Source organism: Colossoma macropomum, unplaced genomic scaffold, assembly GCF_904425465.1.
Source record: "Colossoma macropomum unplaced genomic scaffold, Colossoma_macropomum, whole genome shotgun sequence".
NCBI classification, from domain to species: Eukaryota; Metazoa; Chordata; class Actinopteri; order Characiformes; family Serrasalmidae; genus Colossoma; species Colossoma macropomum.
In genome coordinates this window covers 24,908,678-24,924,284 of record NW_023494805.1, presented here as the reverse complement: position 1 = coordinate 24,924,284, position 15,607 = coordinate 24,908,678, and the positions used below count along the sequence as shown (strand labels likewise).

General features: G+C 36.7%; 1 protein-coding gene across 1 annotated transcript in view; it reads right to left on the bottom strand.

Annotated features, from left to right (window-relative positions):
* rell1 (RELT like 1) overlaps nt 1–15,607 on the bottom strand; it is a 35,522-nt gene that overhangs the window by 12,385 nt on the left and 7,530 nt on the right. The window contains exons 2-3 of the mRNA XM_036597164.1: nt 12,669–12,872; nt 1,607–1,681 (exon numbers count right to left, since the gene is read on the bottom strand). Coding sequence (XP_036453057.1) covers nt 1,607–1,681; nt 12,669–12,872 — 279 coding nt within the window. The remainder of the gene's footprint in view (nt 1–1,606; nt 1,682–12,668; nt 12,873–15,607) is intronic.

The following is a 15,607-nucleotide window of genomic DNA, read 5'->3' as shown; positions in this document are numbered from 1 at the left end:
AGTGAGAGCATAATTAGTCCTGTTTTATTGGTTTTCTGTAGCACTGCTCCACTTTATCAAACCGCAGAAAAAACAAAATATCACGATACACATTGTGTTTTGTAGAAATGCCACCAAATGTTGTGATTTTTGCCATAACGCCCACCCCTAGCAAGAGTCATGTCACCATTTTGCTCCAAGTTCATGTACCTAGTCATTCTAAAGTGTATCTTGCTATAGGTAATCCAGGCTTTAACCAAATAAAATCATTTTTAAATGAACAGCATCCAAGTGTAGCATGACTAGACTGCTGTTGCTGGGTGGAGAGGTGAGGCAGCAACACACTGTCATTGATCATTATGAGTTTGGTCAGAATGTGATGGAGCGTGAACAGACCTCTGCTGATCCTAACTCCGTGAATAACAGCCAGAGTGACGCGGGAAACACGAGAGCTCTGTGCATGTGTGTGTGTGACCTGCTTTGACGTCAGCCTTTGTAAGCATGTCCTCATCTTTCCTAAAACTACCTTGCTCAGAGGTCAGTGTGAGCAAGAAGCAAGACGTTTAACCCACTGTGACCAAGGTTAAATGTGAAACTCCAACTTCCTCCTCAGGTCACTAAAACAACCGCTTTCTGTAGTGAATAACATGTAACCCCTGTGATTTGTGCTGAACAGACAGTAATGCCATGTAGAACACAGAACATGACATTTGTCCTGTTATTATTTTGTCAATAGGAGACACTTATGGTCATGGTGGGTATTACCAGTGGCTGAATTGTGAAACATTTTCAAGGTGTTAAAAGGTTCAGAAAGGGTAACGCTTTCATTTACAGTCCCTTAAGTTGTAGGTACAAACCAGGTAAATCTGAGGTACAAACTCCAAAGCACTAGGTAATTTTGATGGTGAGGTTTCAAGAGAGTTTAAATAAATTACACTGAAATGCCAAACAGGTTTTTGTTGTTAACCGGTACAGTGGTACAAACTCCACTATACTGTGTAATTATTTTGACTAAAAAGTACCGGGTAGTTATATGACATAATCATATCATTTCAGTCCTAATCACTTTTTATATTGCCATATATGTAGGTACCTAGGTAAAAAGAGAGTATTAATAGAACTCTAGTCAAGTAACCAATGTAGATTAATCATAGCTTCAGCTTATCTTACAGTAAGCCTGAGAAATCAGTCTTCCAACCTTTAAACACTGACCAATACACTGAATGTTTGACTAAGATCACAATAATAACTTGCATGCTGGATGGGATACAGACCTTAGGATACAACTGGCAGACTAGCGTTTGCTTCATAGCATTCAGTTTTTAATGTGTGATTCCCTCAATTTCAAGTTTTGAAAAATCTAGTTTCACATTTAAAGATGCACTCAATTCAGTACGTCTAAAGTGCGATTTAAAAAAAGCAACTGAAACTTTTAAAAAGTGCCATTATATAAATCATGTTATGAGGATTAAAAAAGAGTAAATGCGTTTAGGTCTCAGCATGGTTAATTGCTCAGAGCTCCTTCTGTGCTGAGAATCTACCACATTCAAACCTCCATCACTGGTGTAGCTGCAGAACAACAGAATAATTCAGCGAAACGTGCACTCATTCATTCACACACTCCTACCTTCATTTTTCATGATGTAGTGAACGATCTGGCCCACAGTGTCCGTGTTGCCCTCGCTGTAGGTGTCATTCAGTTCTAGACGCAGAGAGAATGAAGGAGAGAGAGAAGATATTCAGAATCAAGCCAGAAATGCTGATCAATTTGAGATGAATCAATCAGCTAGGTTTCATGAGTTAGTGTGAAGCAGTATGTCATCTTAGAAGATAAACAGAAGCCATCGACCAAAGTTCTGACAGTCAGAGACTTCAGCTTTGTTGCCTTTTGATCATTAAAATCAGCCCTCAGAGAAGTTACAGTGTGCATTTCATGTTGGGCAGTGAAATGTGCCATCATGCAGAATTGGAGTTTTCTGTGTGCTACAGTTTCCTATCGCTGTATAAAGACACACCATGCTGGCTCTTTGAATACACTGTGATAGTTTGTTTAAGTGTTTAGTAGGGAGGCACCAATCATGAATGTTAAAGGCCAATTCTAATACCGAATTCTTCACAGTCAAATTGGCTGTTGGGTGATTTTTTTTTTTAATCAAAGCTCACACTGTGCAGGCAAAATGAACAGATAAAACACATTTCTAGTACCTTTTATTAATAAAATTTGCAATATAAAATGACATTATTTGCCCTTTAATGGTCCAAACTGGTGTTTAAATGGCATTTAATTCTTAAACGAAAAATCAGTTGCCTAAGCAATTGACGCGAATAAAATGAAGTGCAAAAAAGCAAAAGGCAAATGGCTATTTACCACATTTAATCATGCATAATTATGCTACAACATGGTGGTGAAGGTAGGGCTGTCATGATCATGACATTTCAGCTGAAGCCTAAATAACTGTGATTGATTGTCTTTCTTGTTCATTGTACATAACTATGAATGTAGAAGCCTATAGTGACTAAACTGGCTGCTTAGCCATCTTACTTACTAACTGCTTCCTTAGCTAAAACTGGTAAGTCAGGTCAAAGGTTACTTGTATCATTTTCACCAGGTGTTGTCACAAAGCAGCTTTACAGAAAATCTGGGTCCAAGCCCCAACAAGGAAGACAAAGGTGACAGTGGCACAGAAAAACTCCCTAAGAGCAAGAGGAAGAAACCTTGAGAGGAATTCAAAAGGGGAACCCATCCTCCTCTGGTCGATACCAGATGGCAAAACAAAAACACAGGAGCAAAATGAACAGAGGATAAGATTTTACAGGTAAAAATGACATACTACATTGTTGTGTACCCACACTCACACAAATGTGGACAGCTACACACAATCATGTGTCAAAGTCAAAGCTTATATTTTTTCTTGAGAGCACAAACATAAGCAAAAAAAACCCCACTCATTCTTTACACACTAAAATCGTTCAAATGAGCTACATAGCTAATAAACAAACAAACAAACAAACAAACATTACTCAGTGCTGCCCTCTAAACATTAGAGCACCAGGTTAGAAGTCACAACTTTTTTTTGTTGTTGTCATAAATTCCATGATGCATCTTTATGAACACATTTACTGCTTTCTTTATCTGACTCATCCCAATATACCCACAGTTAGTTTGCTGCAGAATATGATGATTGTGAAATCTAACAATTGGAAAATCAGCTTAAATAACTGTGATAATCTCAAATAATTGTGATTAGACAATCATTTAACAATTGTGGCACGCCTAGGTATAGGTGTAGCAGCAGCATTCAAATACTGCTGAGTCACATTTATGTCATAAATTGCAACACAGATCGGCCAAAATCAAAATAATACACTAGTCAACTGTCAATCAAGTGTTTGGAACAAATATGTGATTTCAACTGTGCATCTCTAGTGCAAAGTATACTATTTATACATTCACTTCCTTAAAGTAGTTTATGACAGAAGCAAAATCAAAATGCACACATTTTTAGCTTTGCTGCATCATGTTCTTTACATATAAAAATAAACGACAACAGCCCTGATTATGTTCTTAATGAAGAGGAGTAGATGAAGGGCAGAAACAGACAGACGCTTTCTTGTGTCCGCATTAAATGGTTACATATCTAAATCCTTGTTTTGATATAAAATGAAAAAAAGTAGTTTCCAGTAGTTGAATAACTGTACATCTTAATGTGATGTCTACATAATACACCTGGCTGGCCACGTGTGCTGTTTTCAGGAGCTGCTCTCGAACACTGAGGAGCTAAGTTGATATTCCAGGAATAAAAGTACTTCTGACTGTTGTAGCACTGCAGAAAACATAACACACTCTTTCTCACACTCAAAAAGGATTCTAAAAGTACTCTCAGGGCTGCTGCACAACTTGTAAAATCAAATTCAGTGCTTTCTAAGACTCACACAGCACAAATAACACCACATAACAGCACACACAAACGCAAATACAGCATGTGTTAACGTCTTATTTTGTTCAAGACAGTTGAAGAAGAATACGCTTTGAGATTGCATGATCCTTACACAGTCTTCTCAGTGTGTTTGACTTTTTGATTTAATTTTGCGGTCCTCTAGTCCTTCATCAGAGGACAGTTTCTGTGTATTGTTCAACATATAAAATGACCTTTTCTTTATAAACTAAAAACTTGACTTAACTTTAATGAGGGATGTTCCAACTCGTTCCATTTCCATCCAATCAAAGTCAGCTCTGTTAGATCATCTATTAAGCATTCAACTTTTTCACCTCACAAGCAAATAGTCTTGTAACGTTTACGTGTGTACTTTATAGACTGATAACAAATCTAATCATATGGCATCATTAGCACAGAGCAAATTGAGGAAAACACTGCGCTTTCTAGTAAATGCTCTTTTACTTTGAACAGGCACTTCAACAGAGGCAGAGAAACGCCCGGCCCAGCATTCACAACAACATGTTCCTTTTAACTTGGAGCATGGTGCGCTCCGAGAGCCACTTTGCACAGCCACACCCCCTAAACTCCTCACAAAGAGCAGAGCCCAAGGCAGACACCACAATACCATGCTAAATTAAATCCCTCCACGTAAAACGAAATACTCTTCAACTTAATCATCAAGCACTCTGTAGTAACTGAGATCTAGTAAAAGATGATTCATGGCTTATGACACTCACACTTGCTTAGTAGTTTTGTGTGTGTGTGTGTGTAAATTTGTCATTTAGTCTGTCACATGCTAGTCTGCTTAACAAGGACATAGACTGTCCTACTGATTATTGTAGATAGATAAATTTATGACAATTAGATAAAATACAGTATTGCATTCACACAGAAGTTACAAGAATTTAAAATGATTGAGGATGAAAACACAAAGCTCACAGACTCTTTTCTATTGTGGTCCTCATAAAAGATACAAGATGACAGCTTGTAATAGTCAGACAAGAACAGTGAGTGAAAACTGATATAAGTAATACCAGTACATAATATCACACATTTAGGAGCCATTTTTTCAAAACACATTTAAAGCTCCCCTTAACTTTTTTTTGTTTTAATTTTTAGGAAGTCTGTTCCACATTTGTGGCCATCCATCTAGCTGCATAGTTGTGAAGATCTCTTTCAGTGTTAGAAAGGCTAGGTAGGTAGTTTGGTACTAATTTATTAAGAATTTTACGAGGAAATCTAAACTTCATTTCATTTACTTTTTTCTCTACCTGAAGAAGGTTGAGTTGTTTAAAATGATCTGCTTCCAAATGTGCACAAGGAGATATTTTCAGTACAACACTAATCGACTTATTTTGTGCCATCAATAATCTATTCTTAATAAATTTAGAAGAATGGCTACATTAGAAATTGGCTGCATAATCAAAATGGCCTTACATTAATGCCCCAGCCAACATTCTTAAAGTTGACACATTTAGCAGTCCAATTTTAATGAATGCTTTGTGAGCCACTGCATCCCCTGATAACTGATTATCTCAAACACAACTAATAATAAATAATAAATAAATAATAAATAATTCACTGCTGATTTGTTAGAAACTGGAACCTTTACTGTAAAACCCACTGAATTCTTATGCCTACCTCGAGAGCCAAGCAGGATTGCCTCTGCTTTCCCTGAATGAAGAGACAGTTTGTCAGCCAATCAAGTAGAAGGTTTTTAAAGCTCAATACTTAATCTAGTTTCTACCCCAGTTTTACCTTAATGAGACACTACAAATGCAGCAGCATCAGCACAAAGAAAAAGGTTGCATGAACGAGACATTTTCAAATCATTAATATACAAAAAATACATAAATAAATAAATAAATAAATGCTCAAGAACACTTCCCTGAGGCACTCCACATGCAATATCCCTGAAATTTGAACGTTTCTATTTATTTCTACCCTTTAAGTGTGTTAAATATTATCACGCAGGAAGAACTTAATGGCCATCTCCCTAAAATCTATAGCTTTTAATTTACATAGCAAAATGCTGTGATCTACAGTATCAAAGTCCAACATAACCATACCACAGAAATGCCCTGTCCTCCTTCCTAATAATATTAGTCAAATACAACAGACAAGTTTCTGTGGAACGGAATCTTCTGAATCCAGACTCTAGCCCGAGACTGCAGACCATACAACATACTATGGCTTGTGATGAATTCTTCAATCTGCTCATAAATGATCGTCTCCATAACCTCGGACAAAATACACAAAACGTAGACTGATCTATAATTCCCTCCTTCTAGCTTACTTCCCTTTTTAAAAAGAGGAACAATTCACGCAATCTTAAATTCCTTTGAGACCTTTCCCAAATTAATAATATGGGTAAGACACAGTGTTATTGCTTTTGCAGAATCTTGAAGAAACCTAGCAGGAATCTCATGTAAACCAGTTGCTTAACTGGGTCTATTCCATCATATATTCATAGATTTTTACACCCCATGCATGACTCGCACATACACTGTCTGACTGACGTACACACAAACACGCCCACACACACACTCCACCATGTCCTTCCTATTAAAGTGATGACCCCTACTGAGCAGGAAATGTTTGAACATTTTTCATTAAATTCCTTATAAGCAACAGGACTGACAGGCTGGTCTAGCTGAGCCATCACTAGAACCTCAGCAAGACGTCATGGAAGAGCTCACTGAAACCACACTACCTATTTTAAGTCACTAGCCATCATAAAATGAACCAGGCCTAACTTCACTTCTGTTGCATTCCATTTCAAAAAGCTGACTTGGGATCAGTTTTCACAGTTCATAGGGCTGAAAGATTTATCGTTTTTATATCGAAATCACAATTTTTAATATAGGTTTATAGTCTATTATCAACAACATCAATACAATGTAAGTTTTAAGCAGGGAACCTAATAACATAACTACTTGTGAATTCCTGACGCACTGTGTTAAGAGTTGAAGTCTCAAGCCAGAAAAAATATACGCTGATCGCTTCTAGCCCAAAAAAGGCCCATACCACAATTTATACCTCAATTATAAACAATTGCAATTTAAATCATAATCGATCAATATTGGTCAGAGAAAATTGCAATTAGATATTTTGCCAAAATCGTTCAGCCCTAAAAGTCCACATATTGTGTTCAGTCAAGTATTTAAAATTTTTTAAATAAATTAATAAAAAACAGAACACCAAACTAGAAATGTATCCTGGAAAAAACACTGAAATTCACAACCAGAACTGTCAGTACATATTCCTCTAAAACATTCCTACAACTGCTGTATATTGCAGATTAGTATGGATGTAATAATACAAAGCAAATGCTACTTTAATCAATGTTTAAGTCCACACCATCTGCTCTAGACATGTGTCTTACAGCCATCAAAACACAAGCCTTTCTGGCCTGTCACATTTTATTTTCTAGTAAAATCCTACTTCCCCATTTTCTTGCATTGTAAGGTATATTTAAAATAACAATTCACTTAAGTGTGATGATCTTACTGGTGTGGTAGCTGCAGAGCAGCTCCTGTGCTGTAGTAACAGGGGCTACTTTACTTTGATACCGACAGCAGTAAAAACTTCTGACTGTAATTATGTCAAACAGATCTGCTGTTTGTCCTGTCAGATTTAAAAGTTAGAAAACTGTTTTATTAGAAAAGGGGAAAAAGAGCTGATATTCCCACCTGAAGCAGCTATGTGATGCCACTGTGTTAGAGCAGAGTAAACTGGACGCATGGCAGTACTCGGGTAAGTGACACTATCCTTATTTATTTCAGATGACTCATCCATGTTAAAGTAACCTATTACGTATTTTTTGCTCTTATCATCTGATAATTTAAAGTGCCAGCCCTAAACACAGCATATTGTATTTTATCGTTATATCGACTGGCATGTTGCCTTTTGGCTAGCAAGTTAGACTGGGGCAAACATATCAGCTTGTGGCTAGAGCATTAGATTGAAACAAAATCACAGCTTTTAATTCGAATATTGCACTTTCACAATACTGACTGCGCTACTGAACTTTTAATGGAAACATTAACATCAGACACATTTTAGCAATACCTTATTTTTTCACTATAACGCAACAGATAAGGGGATGTAAGGGTGCCAACATTTAAAATTTTTGTTGTGTTCATGTTATGCACTTCTTTTTTTTCTAACCTAAAGACCATTTAATTTTCAATAATCACGTTTTACACCAGTTTGCCGTCTATATGGATTATGAGTAAACATGGACTACAACAAGGTTATGTGTTAAAAACTCACAACATTACTTTATCAAATACAAACAAGTTCACTGTGGACTGGAGGAAAATTTAATTGCAGTGGGAAAATGATTATGATATGTTGATACTGGCAAAGGTCCCATTTTCCCTTCCCTGTGGTTAACCAAACATCCAGCTTCTTACTGATGCATGAATATCAAAATTATTCAGAACGGGCAAGAGATATGCCTTGGGAAAGGTACTCAACCCCCCACTGCCCCAGGCAGCGCTGCTCTGCTGGTGGCTGTGCTGCTCCCAGACTGCGCATAGTTAGGCAGTAAAATTACAAATTTCCCTTCAAGGATTAATAAAGTACATAACATAGTAAGCACGTCTATTGACACAAATTAGATTAAATCACACCTTAGAGAGTGAAGATGGCCCATGTCTGTCTGTATGACAGTGGAACTTGTTTTGAGAAAATATGATAAATGGCTAAAAACACATCAGTGTAGTACGTTCTAACAAATCTTCTAATAAATACAGATTACTGGGTAATACTGGGTAATAAATGACATTACCAGTACACTGTAAAACAATGTTTGGTGACTTCAATCTAATACATGTACTTCATGTGGTATCAAGCATCTTATCTGGTTTTAGTGAAGTCAAATAAATACTTTAAAACAAAACAAAACAAAACAATAGTTCAGATGGACAAAAGCTATATTTCGCAATCTAAATCTCACACTCCAAATCGACCTCTGCTTGACTTGACTTCTTTAGTCAATCAGAATAAGACCAGTCCTGGCTGAAATCCGGCCAGGATTTTCGTGTTATGGTGCACGTAATCAAAGCGCTGCTCAATACTTCTAACATGAGCTCTACAGCTGGAGGTCAGGCTTGGGTCCTGTATGAAGTCTCCAGAGATACAACTGGCCATGTTCTCATTGAGTGAGTAAGTCAGCAGTGATACACATACGCACACATGCTGCCTGACCAGCAGCTTGAAAAGACAGAATGCTCATGCACTGGTCAGCAGGTCAAGTGTCACGATAAAGCAGAGGCCCCCACTACCCTGGAAACTGGTTACGAATACATAAAAGAATAGAATAAAAGGAAAAAAGGAGCAAAAATGTTAATGAGTAGGGATGCACAAAGTTGTTAATGGGAATTTTGGGCTGGAGCCAATATCTGATATTTTTGATGTATATATATCAACCAATGTCAATACATAAATATTTATAAAATGAAGACATTGGAACTAGCTCCACGTAGATTATCAGTACAGAGAAATGTAACACTTATTTGTAGAGGGTTAAAAATGCAATAAAACAAATACAAATTCATACATTTTTCCACAGTGGCACCTATCTATTCTGCTCCTCCAGAGAACAATAAATACAATATCAAATATCGGTCAAATCTAAACATCGCTCTCATGGCGATTTGTTTTAAAACAAACATCTGCCGAGGACAATATTATTGTGCATCCCCATTAATGAGTATGACAATTTGCTTTCATTTTGTATAAATTATAAATTAAATTATAAATTGTATAAATGATAAATTAGGGAACTCTTTACTTGGCAGATGTCATATGCTATCATGAGTTATCACGTTATATTTCGGTAATATAACAGTGTCATGGTACTAGTCCTGTCACAATTATTACACAATCACTTGATTGCAATTATTTGAACTTTTTCAATTACTTAAGCTGAGCACAATTATTGTCCAAAGTTGTTAATGACTGTATGTTTATGTCGCCACAAACAGAATGTGAATTATGTGCTTTTTCGATCATTGGGTTGAGGCAAATTCATGTAAATAAAGGAAAGAAGAAAATGCTTTTATTGATGTTATGGGTCTAACAAAAACAACAAGTTCTAACTTCTGACTGGTGCTATAACACATTTAGAGAACGGTAGTGAGTAATGTTTATTAGAGCTCCAACTGTTTCTGTCATCAATTGGGAGCTACTAGGTATTAACAGCTAGGAAGCAACATAAGCCAATTTGGCTTTAAGCTTGTACTGTAATAGCTACACACTGTAAACTAAGAAAAGACAACTGGTAATTATTTACACAATTATTTCTATGGCAATTAATCATCAGCTGAAATTTGATGATTGTGACAGGCCTACATGTAACCATTACCAGTAAATGTCATGACAAATGTCTTAAGGTTTGATGGCATGATGGTGAACTAGAGAACAAAGGAGAAATGAACATGTGATAGAAGCTGTCATGACATCACACATTATGGCAATGGTGATCGGTTACTGATAACAGTAATGACATTGTTATATTACTGAACAAAATTTGTCAAGGCAACTCGTGACAGCATACGACATCTGGCATGATATGTTCATGGCATGGTTACGTAAATGTTATGTAGCTTGGTTCAAGAAAAGTGTTACCAAGAGCTATTTTATCAGACGAAAAATAAAAAAAATATCTTAGAGAAAGAATGCGCAGACGGGAAGGAACAGGACGAACAAATGGAAAACAGAGAGAAAGGAAAAAGACAATGGTCAAAATGGGTTGTGGACAAAACACTGATTTGAATAAGGAGTGTATCTGTGTTTGGGGGGTGTGTGTGTGTGTGTGTGTGTGTGTGTGTGTGCAAAGGCTAAGCCACAGGGTGTGGTAGTGTTGTAATGTGCAATGTGTAAGCTCATTCAAAGCCTACCACTATCAACAACAATTATACAGTGCAATTACTATTATATACTCCTTTAGAATATAATTCATATGCCTGTTCTTCAATTCTTCCACATTACTCTTTAAAAAAAAACAAAAAACAAAAAACAAAAAACAAAAAAAAAAACATTTTCCCCACAAATGGGGCGTAGTTTCCTGCAGTAACGCTCCGTCTCGACTGATAAGCTCTAGACTCAATTACACATCTCATAACCAATCACTGCCTTCACAATGTCAACATGCTGTACCACTCTGTTCCAAATGGCCGTTTATTCCTCCCAGCCAAACCTGCTATACCATCATCCAAAAAACACAAAAGAGAAGGCAGCGTCATTGCTAATTACTGTATACACAATCACACAATCTAACTCTGTCTCTCTCGCTCTCTCTCTCTGTTTTCTCTCTGTCTCAATAGTGCAGGTTTCCAGTTACAGCAGGTAAATTTCTTCACAATTGAAAATCTAGGTCTATCACTCCTCTGTTGTACAATACTTGTGACATTCATATCAATGGGCTGCAGTCATTAATGCATATCAATGTCCTAAAAAGGAAACTGTGTCAGAAAGACGAGAACGATTTCCTATCTTTTTTTTATACAAACACACTCCACCCTTCCTTCCCACCCTAACTCAACGACCATGTGTCAGTTTTAGATCATCAGAAGACTGGTCACTATCATTCACAAGACAACTAATTAGCATTATCCAACACAATGACAGATGGAAAACCACTCTAAGATTGCACTCTATCCAGTGTAACGTTTACAACAGTCATTTTGCCATGTAGGTCTTTCACAGGAAGGAGTAAAAGCAAAAGGAGTCACACATTTCTGTAAATCTCCTCCTATGATTTTCACTATGAAACACAACAATGTTGAGATGAAGAGACAGCTCACCACCAAAAAGCTCACCAAAAAAAAAACTGTATAATTTATATAATGTGTAATTTTACAGTTTCCAATTTGCCCCAAATGTAGTCAATTAGCCAAGACATCTTCAATGTCCAAAGATGGTCTCATTAGTTTATAATAAAAGTTTATAATAAAAAAATGTGGATGGCACAGACTTCCATTACTTGTTACTTTGCTGGTGCAAATCTAAAGAAGCAAACTTCAGACACCAAACATGTCTTGGCTGATCTACAACATTTACATTTTGTGTAAGAGGAAAATTGTGTGAATTTTTTGTGGTGAAGAATTCCTTCAAAACGGCCTACAGTGAACATTTTCTTTATATTCTAAATTTTATTTTTCCCCTTAGAATATCTGAACACTGTTATGCAGCAAAAATGATCATAATCTGTTTTGATATGACATTTCAACCTCTTTAAAGTTTAGTTTTTTTTTATCTTAAAACTAAACAGACCATTTTTGCTACTGTGCCTTTAAGACTGATACATGTACATGGCCTGTTCTGATTGAAGTTTAGACTGGAATTCTTAGGGATCTCAGAAATAATAAACTTTGGTCACTCCTTTTGGATGAAGTGGTGCATTTGCTTTCTGACAGGCAGGAACAGGACAATGTTTAATCATCTTTGCCTGCATCTTCCATTCCAACAACTCTGCTACAAACTTTCTGCAGTAACAACACCTCTTATCACTTCAACATCATGCTAAACTGCTGTAGGCTGAATGGGCCATCATATGCACAACTGATCATGGTTGCTGTAAATTACTCTGAATTTAAAAGGGGCTGTTTTTGCTGTCAGTTTAAGAGTAAACTGTATATTAGAAACTTTAAAAATGTTTACTTTTATTTCAAAAAGTGCAAGGAAAATTCGGTTTTCCATGATATTGGCTCATTAATGTCTGCACAGACATCTTCTCCCCACCTTCTTCCTCCAGGTGCTTCTCCTCTTCTCCCTCCAGCTCGTCATCCTCTTCAGCATCAGTGGTGCAGCGGTAGCCCTTCTTCTTCAGCACATGGCAGATAAGCACGCCCAGCAGGCCCAGGAGGAAGAAGACCAGCACTATCACAAAGGCAATGTACCCAGGGGTTCCCGTGTCAAGATTCCCACTGCCCAATGTGGTGTTTGCTGCAGACAGATAAACACAAATCAGAGCAGTATTAGATTAAAATTTGAAATTTTCTGAGAGGGGTGATTTGACCGCATCAATTTTGGCATGTTATAATTCATTAGAATCAATTTTAACACTATTCAGCAAACAATGAACTCATTATTTTGGTCTGAATCTTTAGTTATTTATAACTATATACATGGATTCTTACTGTCTCTATTGCCTGTATTGTTCTTATTGTCTATATTACACAACTGTACGTAGTAAACAGTTGTTCCATTCTTATTTGTGCATTCAGTATATTTAAAAAAATATAATACTTAAAAATCTAAAAAATTCTAAATACACCGAAAATAATTTCCATGAGGCACTGAATACTTTCCTAAAGAATCATAACTGATTTGAATTGTGAGGCCACAGATTTGTAGGCTACCTGTATCACTGAGGATTTCGAGCTCTCGTACACATAATTTTAATAATGTATTTTCTTATTTAACAGTGTAAAATGTTACACAAATGTCTTTTAAGTCTATTCAGGTTTAAAATAACACCTAACCATTAATCCCATATTATATCCCATATTATATCCAACAATCTAGAGAGCAAAGGCTAACTTAGGCCATGCTAAGTGGAAAGTCATTATCTGCTTCTGCAGAACTGGAACAGTATCCCACATGAATACTGCTCAGTTGCTGACGAGCAACTGTACACCAGCAGGAGGTCATTAAGGGTCAAAGCATGATGGTAGAGCAAACCGTGACATTCCTGAATCTACTAACACACATACTCTCCACCCTCTCTGTGTGTTTTACAGGCAGAAGTGTGTGACAGTGTAATGGACAGAGAGAGACAATGCTGTCTAATAGTCAGGGCTGAAGAACTGTACAGTAGAGTGTTGAAGAAAGTGGACACTATGCTGACTCAGGCCTCTAGTAACACCTTGACTGTCCTGTTGGGTTCTCCCATTACCTTGTCCTTTTCTCTTTTCCTCTAGTTTTTCTAGCATTCAAAAACACTGTGAGAAAAAGGGTATGGTACACATAGAAAGAATGTATAAGTGTACCCCAACGGTCTTAAGTCCTAGCTGTGTACCTAAAATGAGATTTAAAAGGTACACTATATTTATTTTCCGAGGGAATAACTATTTTTAAATAGGAAAGTAGGAAACCGGAAATTAGGAAATAATCACAAAGTGACTCTTAATAGAGTCAATGCAGCTTAAAAAAAAAGAATGGCAACAGAATATGCTTATAGTCACTGTCCAAAGAAAAACAAGTATCTACAAAATGGCAACTTTACAGGAGAGGGGAAAACATTCTTTACTTTTAATGTAAGATAATATGAAGAGATTTTATTTCAAGCAATTTTGGAGCATTTCTGTTGGTCCATTCATCATGAAATTTTCATACAATGTGAAGGGCAGTTGAGTTCAAATTATGCAAAAAAAAAACCTAAAAACTGTAAATGGAGATACTCTTTTTTTGGACAGCAATGTCACCCAAGATAATTTTTGAGTGCTACTCCATTGACAGTTTTTCCGAGAGTGAAGGTATTATGAGTTGCCAGATCAGCCCAGAAATTCCATATCTGTGCATCCCTAAGCAGAGCAAGACTATGGAAGGAGTGAGACAAAGAAAGAGACAAGGCAATGGCAGATCCAACTGGAAAATCAAGGTCTAACCACAGGGCTTAGTCAGCATAGAGTCCAATTTCTTCACAATACTTTTCCCTTTCTTCTAACTATACTCCATACATGATGAGCACTGAGTGAGACAGGATAAATGGTTAATAAACAGAGCACTGATTCATTTTACATAAGCAGTTACATATCTAACACGTCTCAAGCGAACATGACATTTATCACGTTTCCATTTACATATGTAGTAGATACTCTTATCCAGAGTGATTTACAAAAAGTATGTATCAGCCTTCACATTAGGTGAGACACGTATTGCTATAGTACTTGAGTCCAGCCTCATGTTTCGAGGCCACAAACGAGCAGTCCCGGTCTCGTCTTAATCGCAACCTTATTTGGAGGTATCAAGGTAACATGGACTCGAAAAAAAGTTGTCGAGATCAGCCGAGTTTGACGCCTCTGTCTGATGTAACTGGAGGCTGAATTATTATTAAATATCAACAAAAGCACAATAAAAAAGCTAACACGGATTAAACCAATCAGATTGTTTTCTTCTGACTCACCTAATGTGAAGGCTGATTTGGCAGCTACAGACAGCTGGATGTCATAAAGAGTGCAGAGGCTGAAGAGAGGAAAGCTGTAAAACGGAATTCTGGCTCAATTCAACAAGTTTAGATATCTATTTACTGTGTTTAGTCTCAGAGTGATGGTATAAGTTGTTGGGTTTCAAGGCTTTATTTAAAAAGATCCCTGAGCTGTAGTTACTCGTTTTCAGTTCTCACACACATGAAGCACAGAGCTACATATTCAGAGCTGTATTTACTTCATTTTGGTTTTGCTTGCACTGAAAATATATAACTACTGTTTAAACAATGAGAACAATGAGCGCAACATAAATGTTTTATTCTTGCAAATAATCAAAAATATTTGTCATATTTAAAATTAAGCATGGTTAAATATTTGTATTGTAATAAATTTTTGCATAAAGAAAAAAATGCATTACTTCCATGGCCCACTGGGCCCACAGGTTGAAAGGCACTGCTGTACAGGTTTTAATAAAATCTGCTTTCATGAGCATTTCACAGGGGTTCTGAAGTGGGTACTTGAGATGTTGCA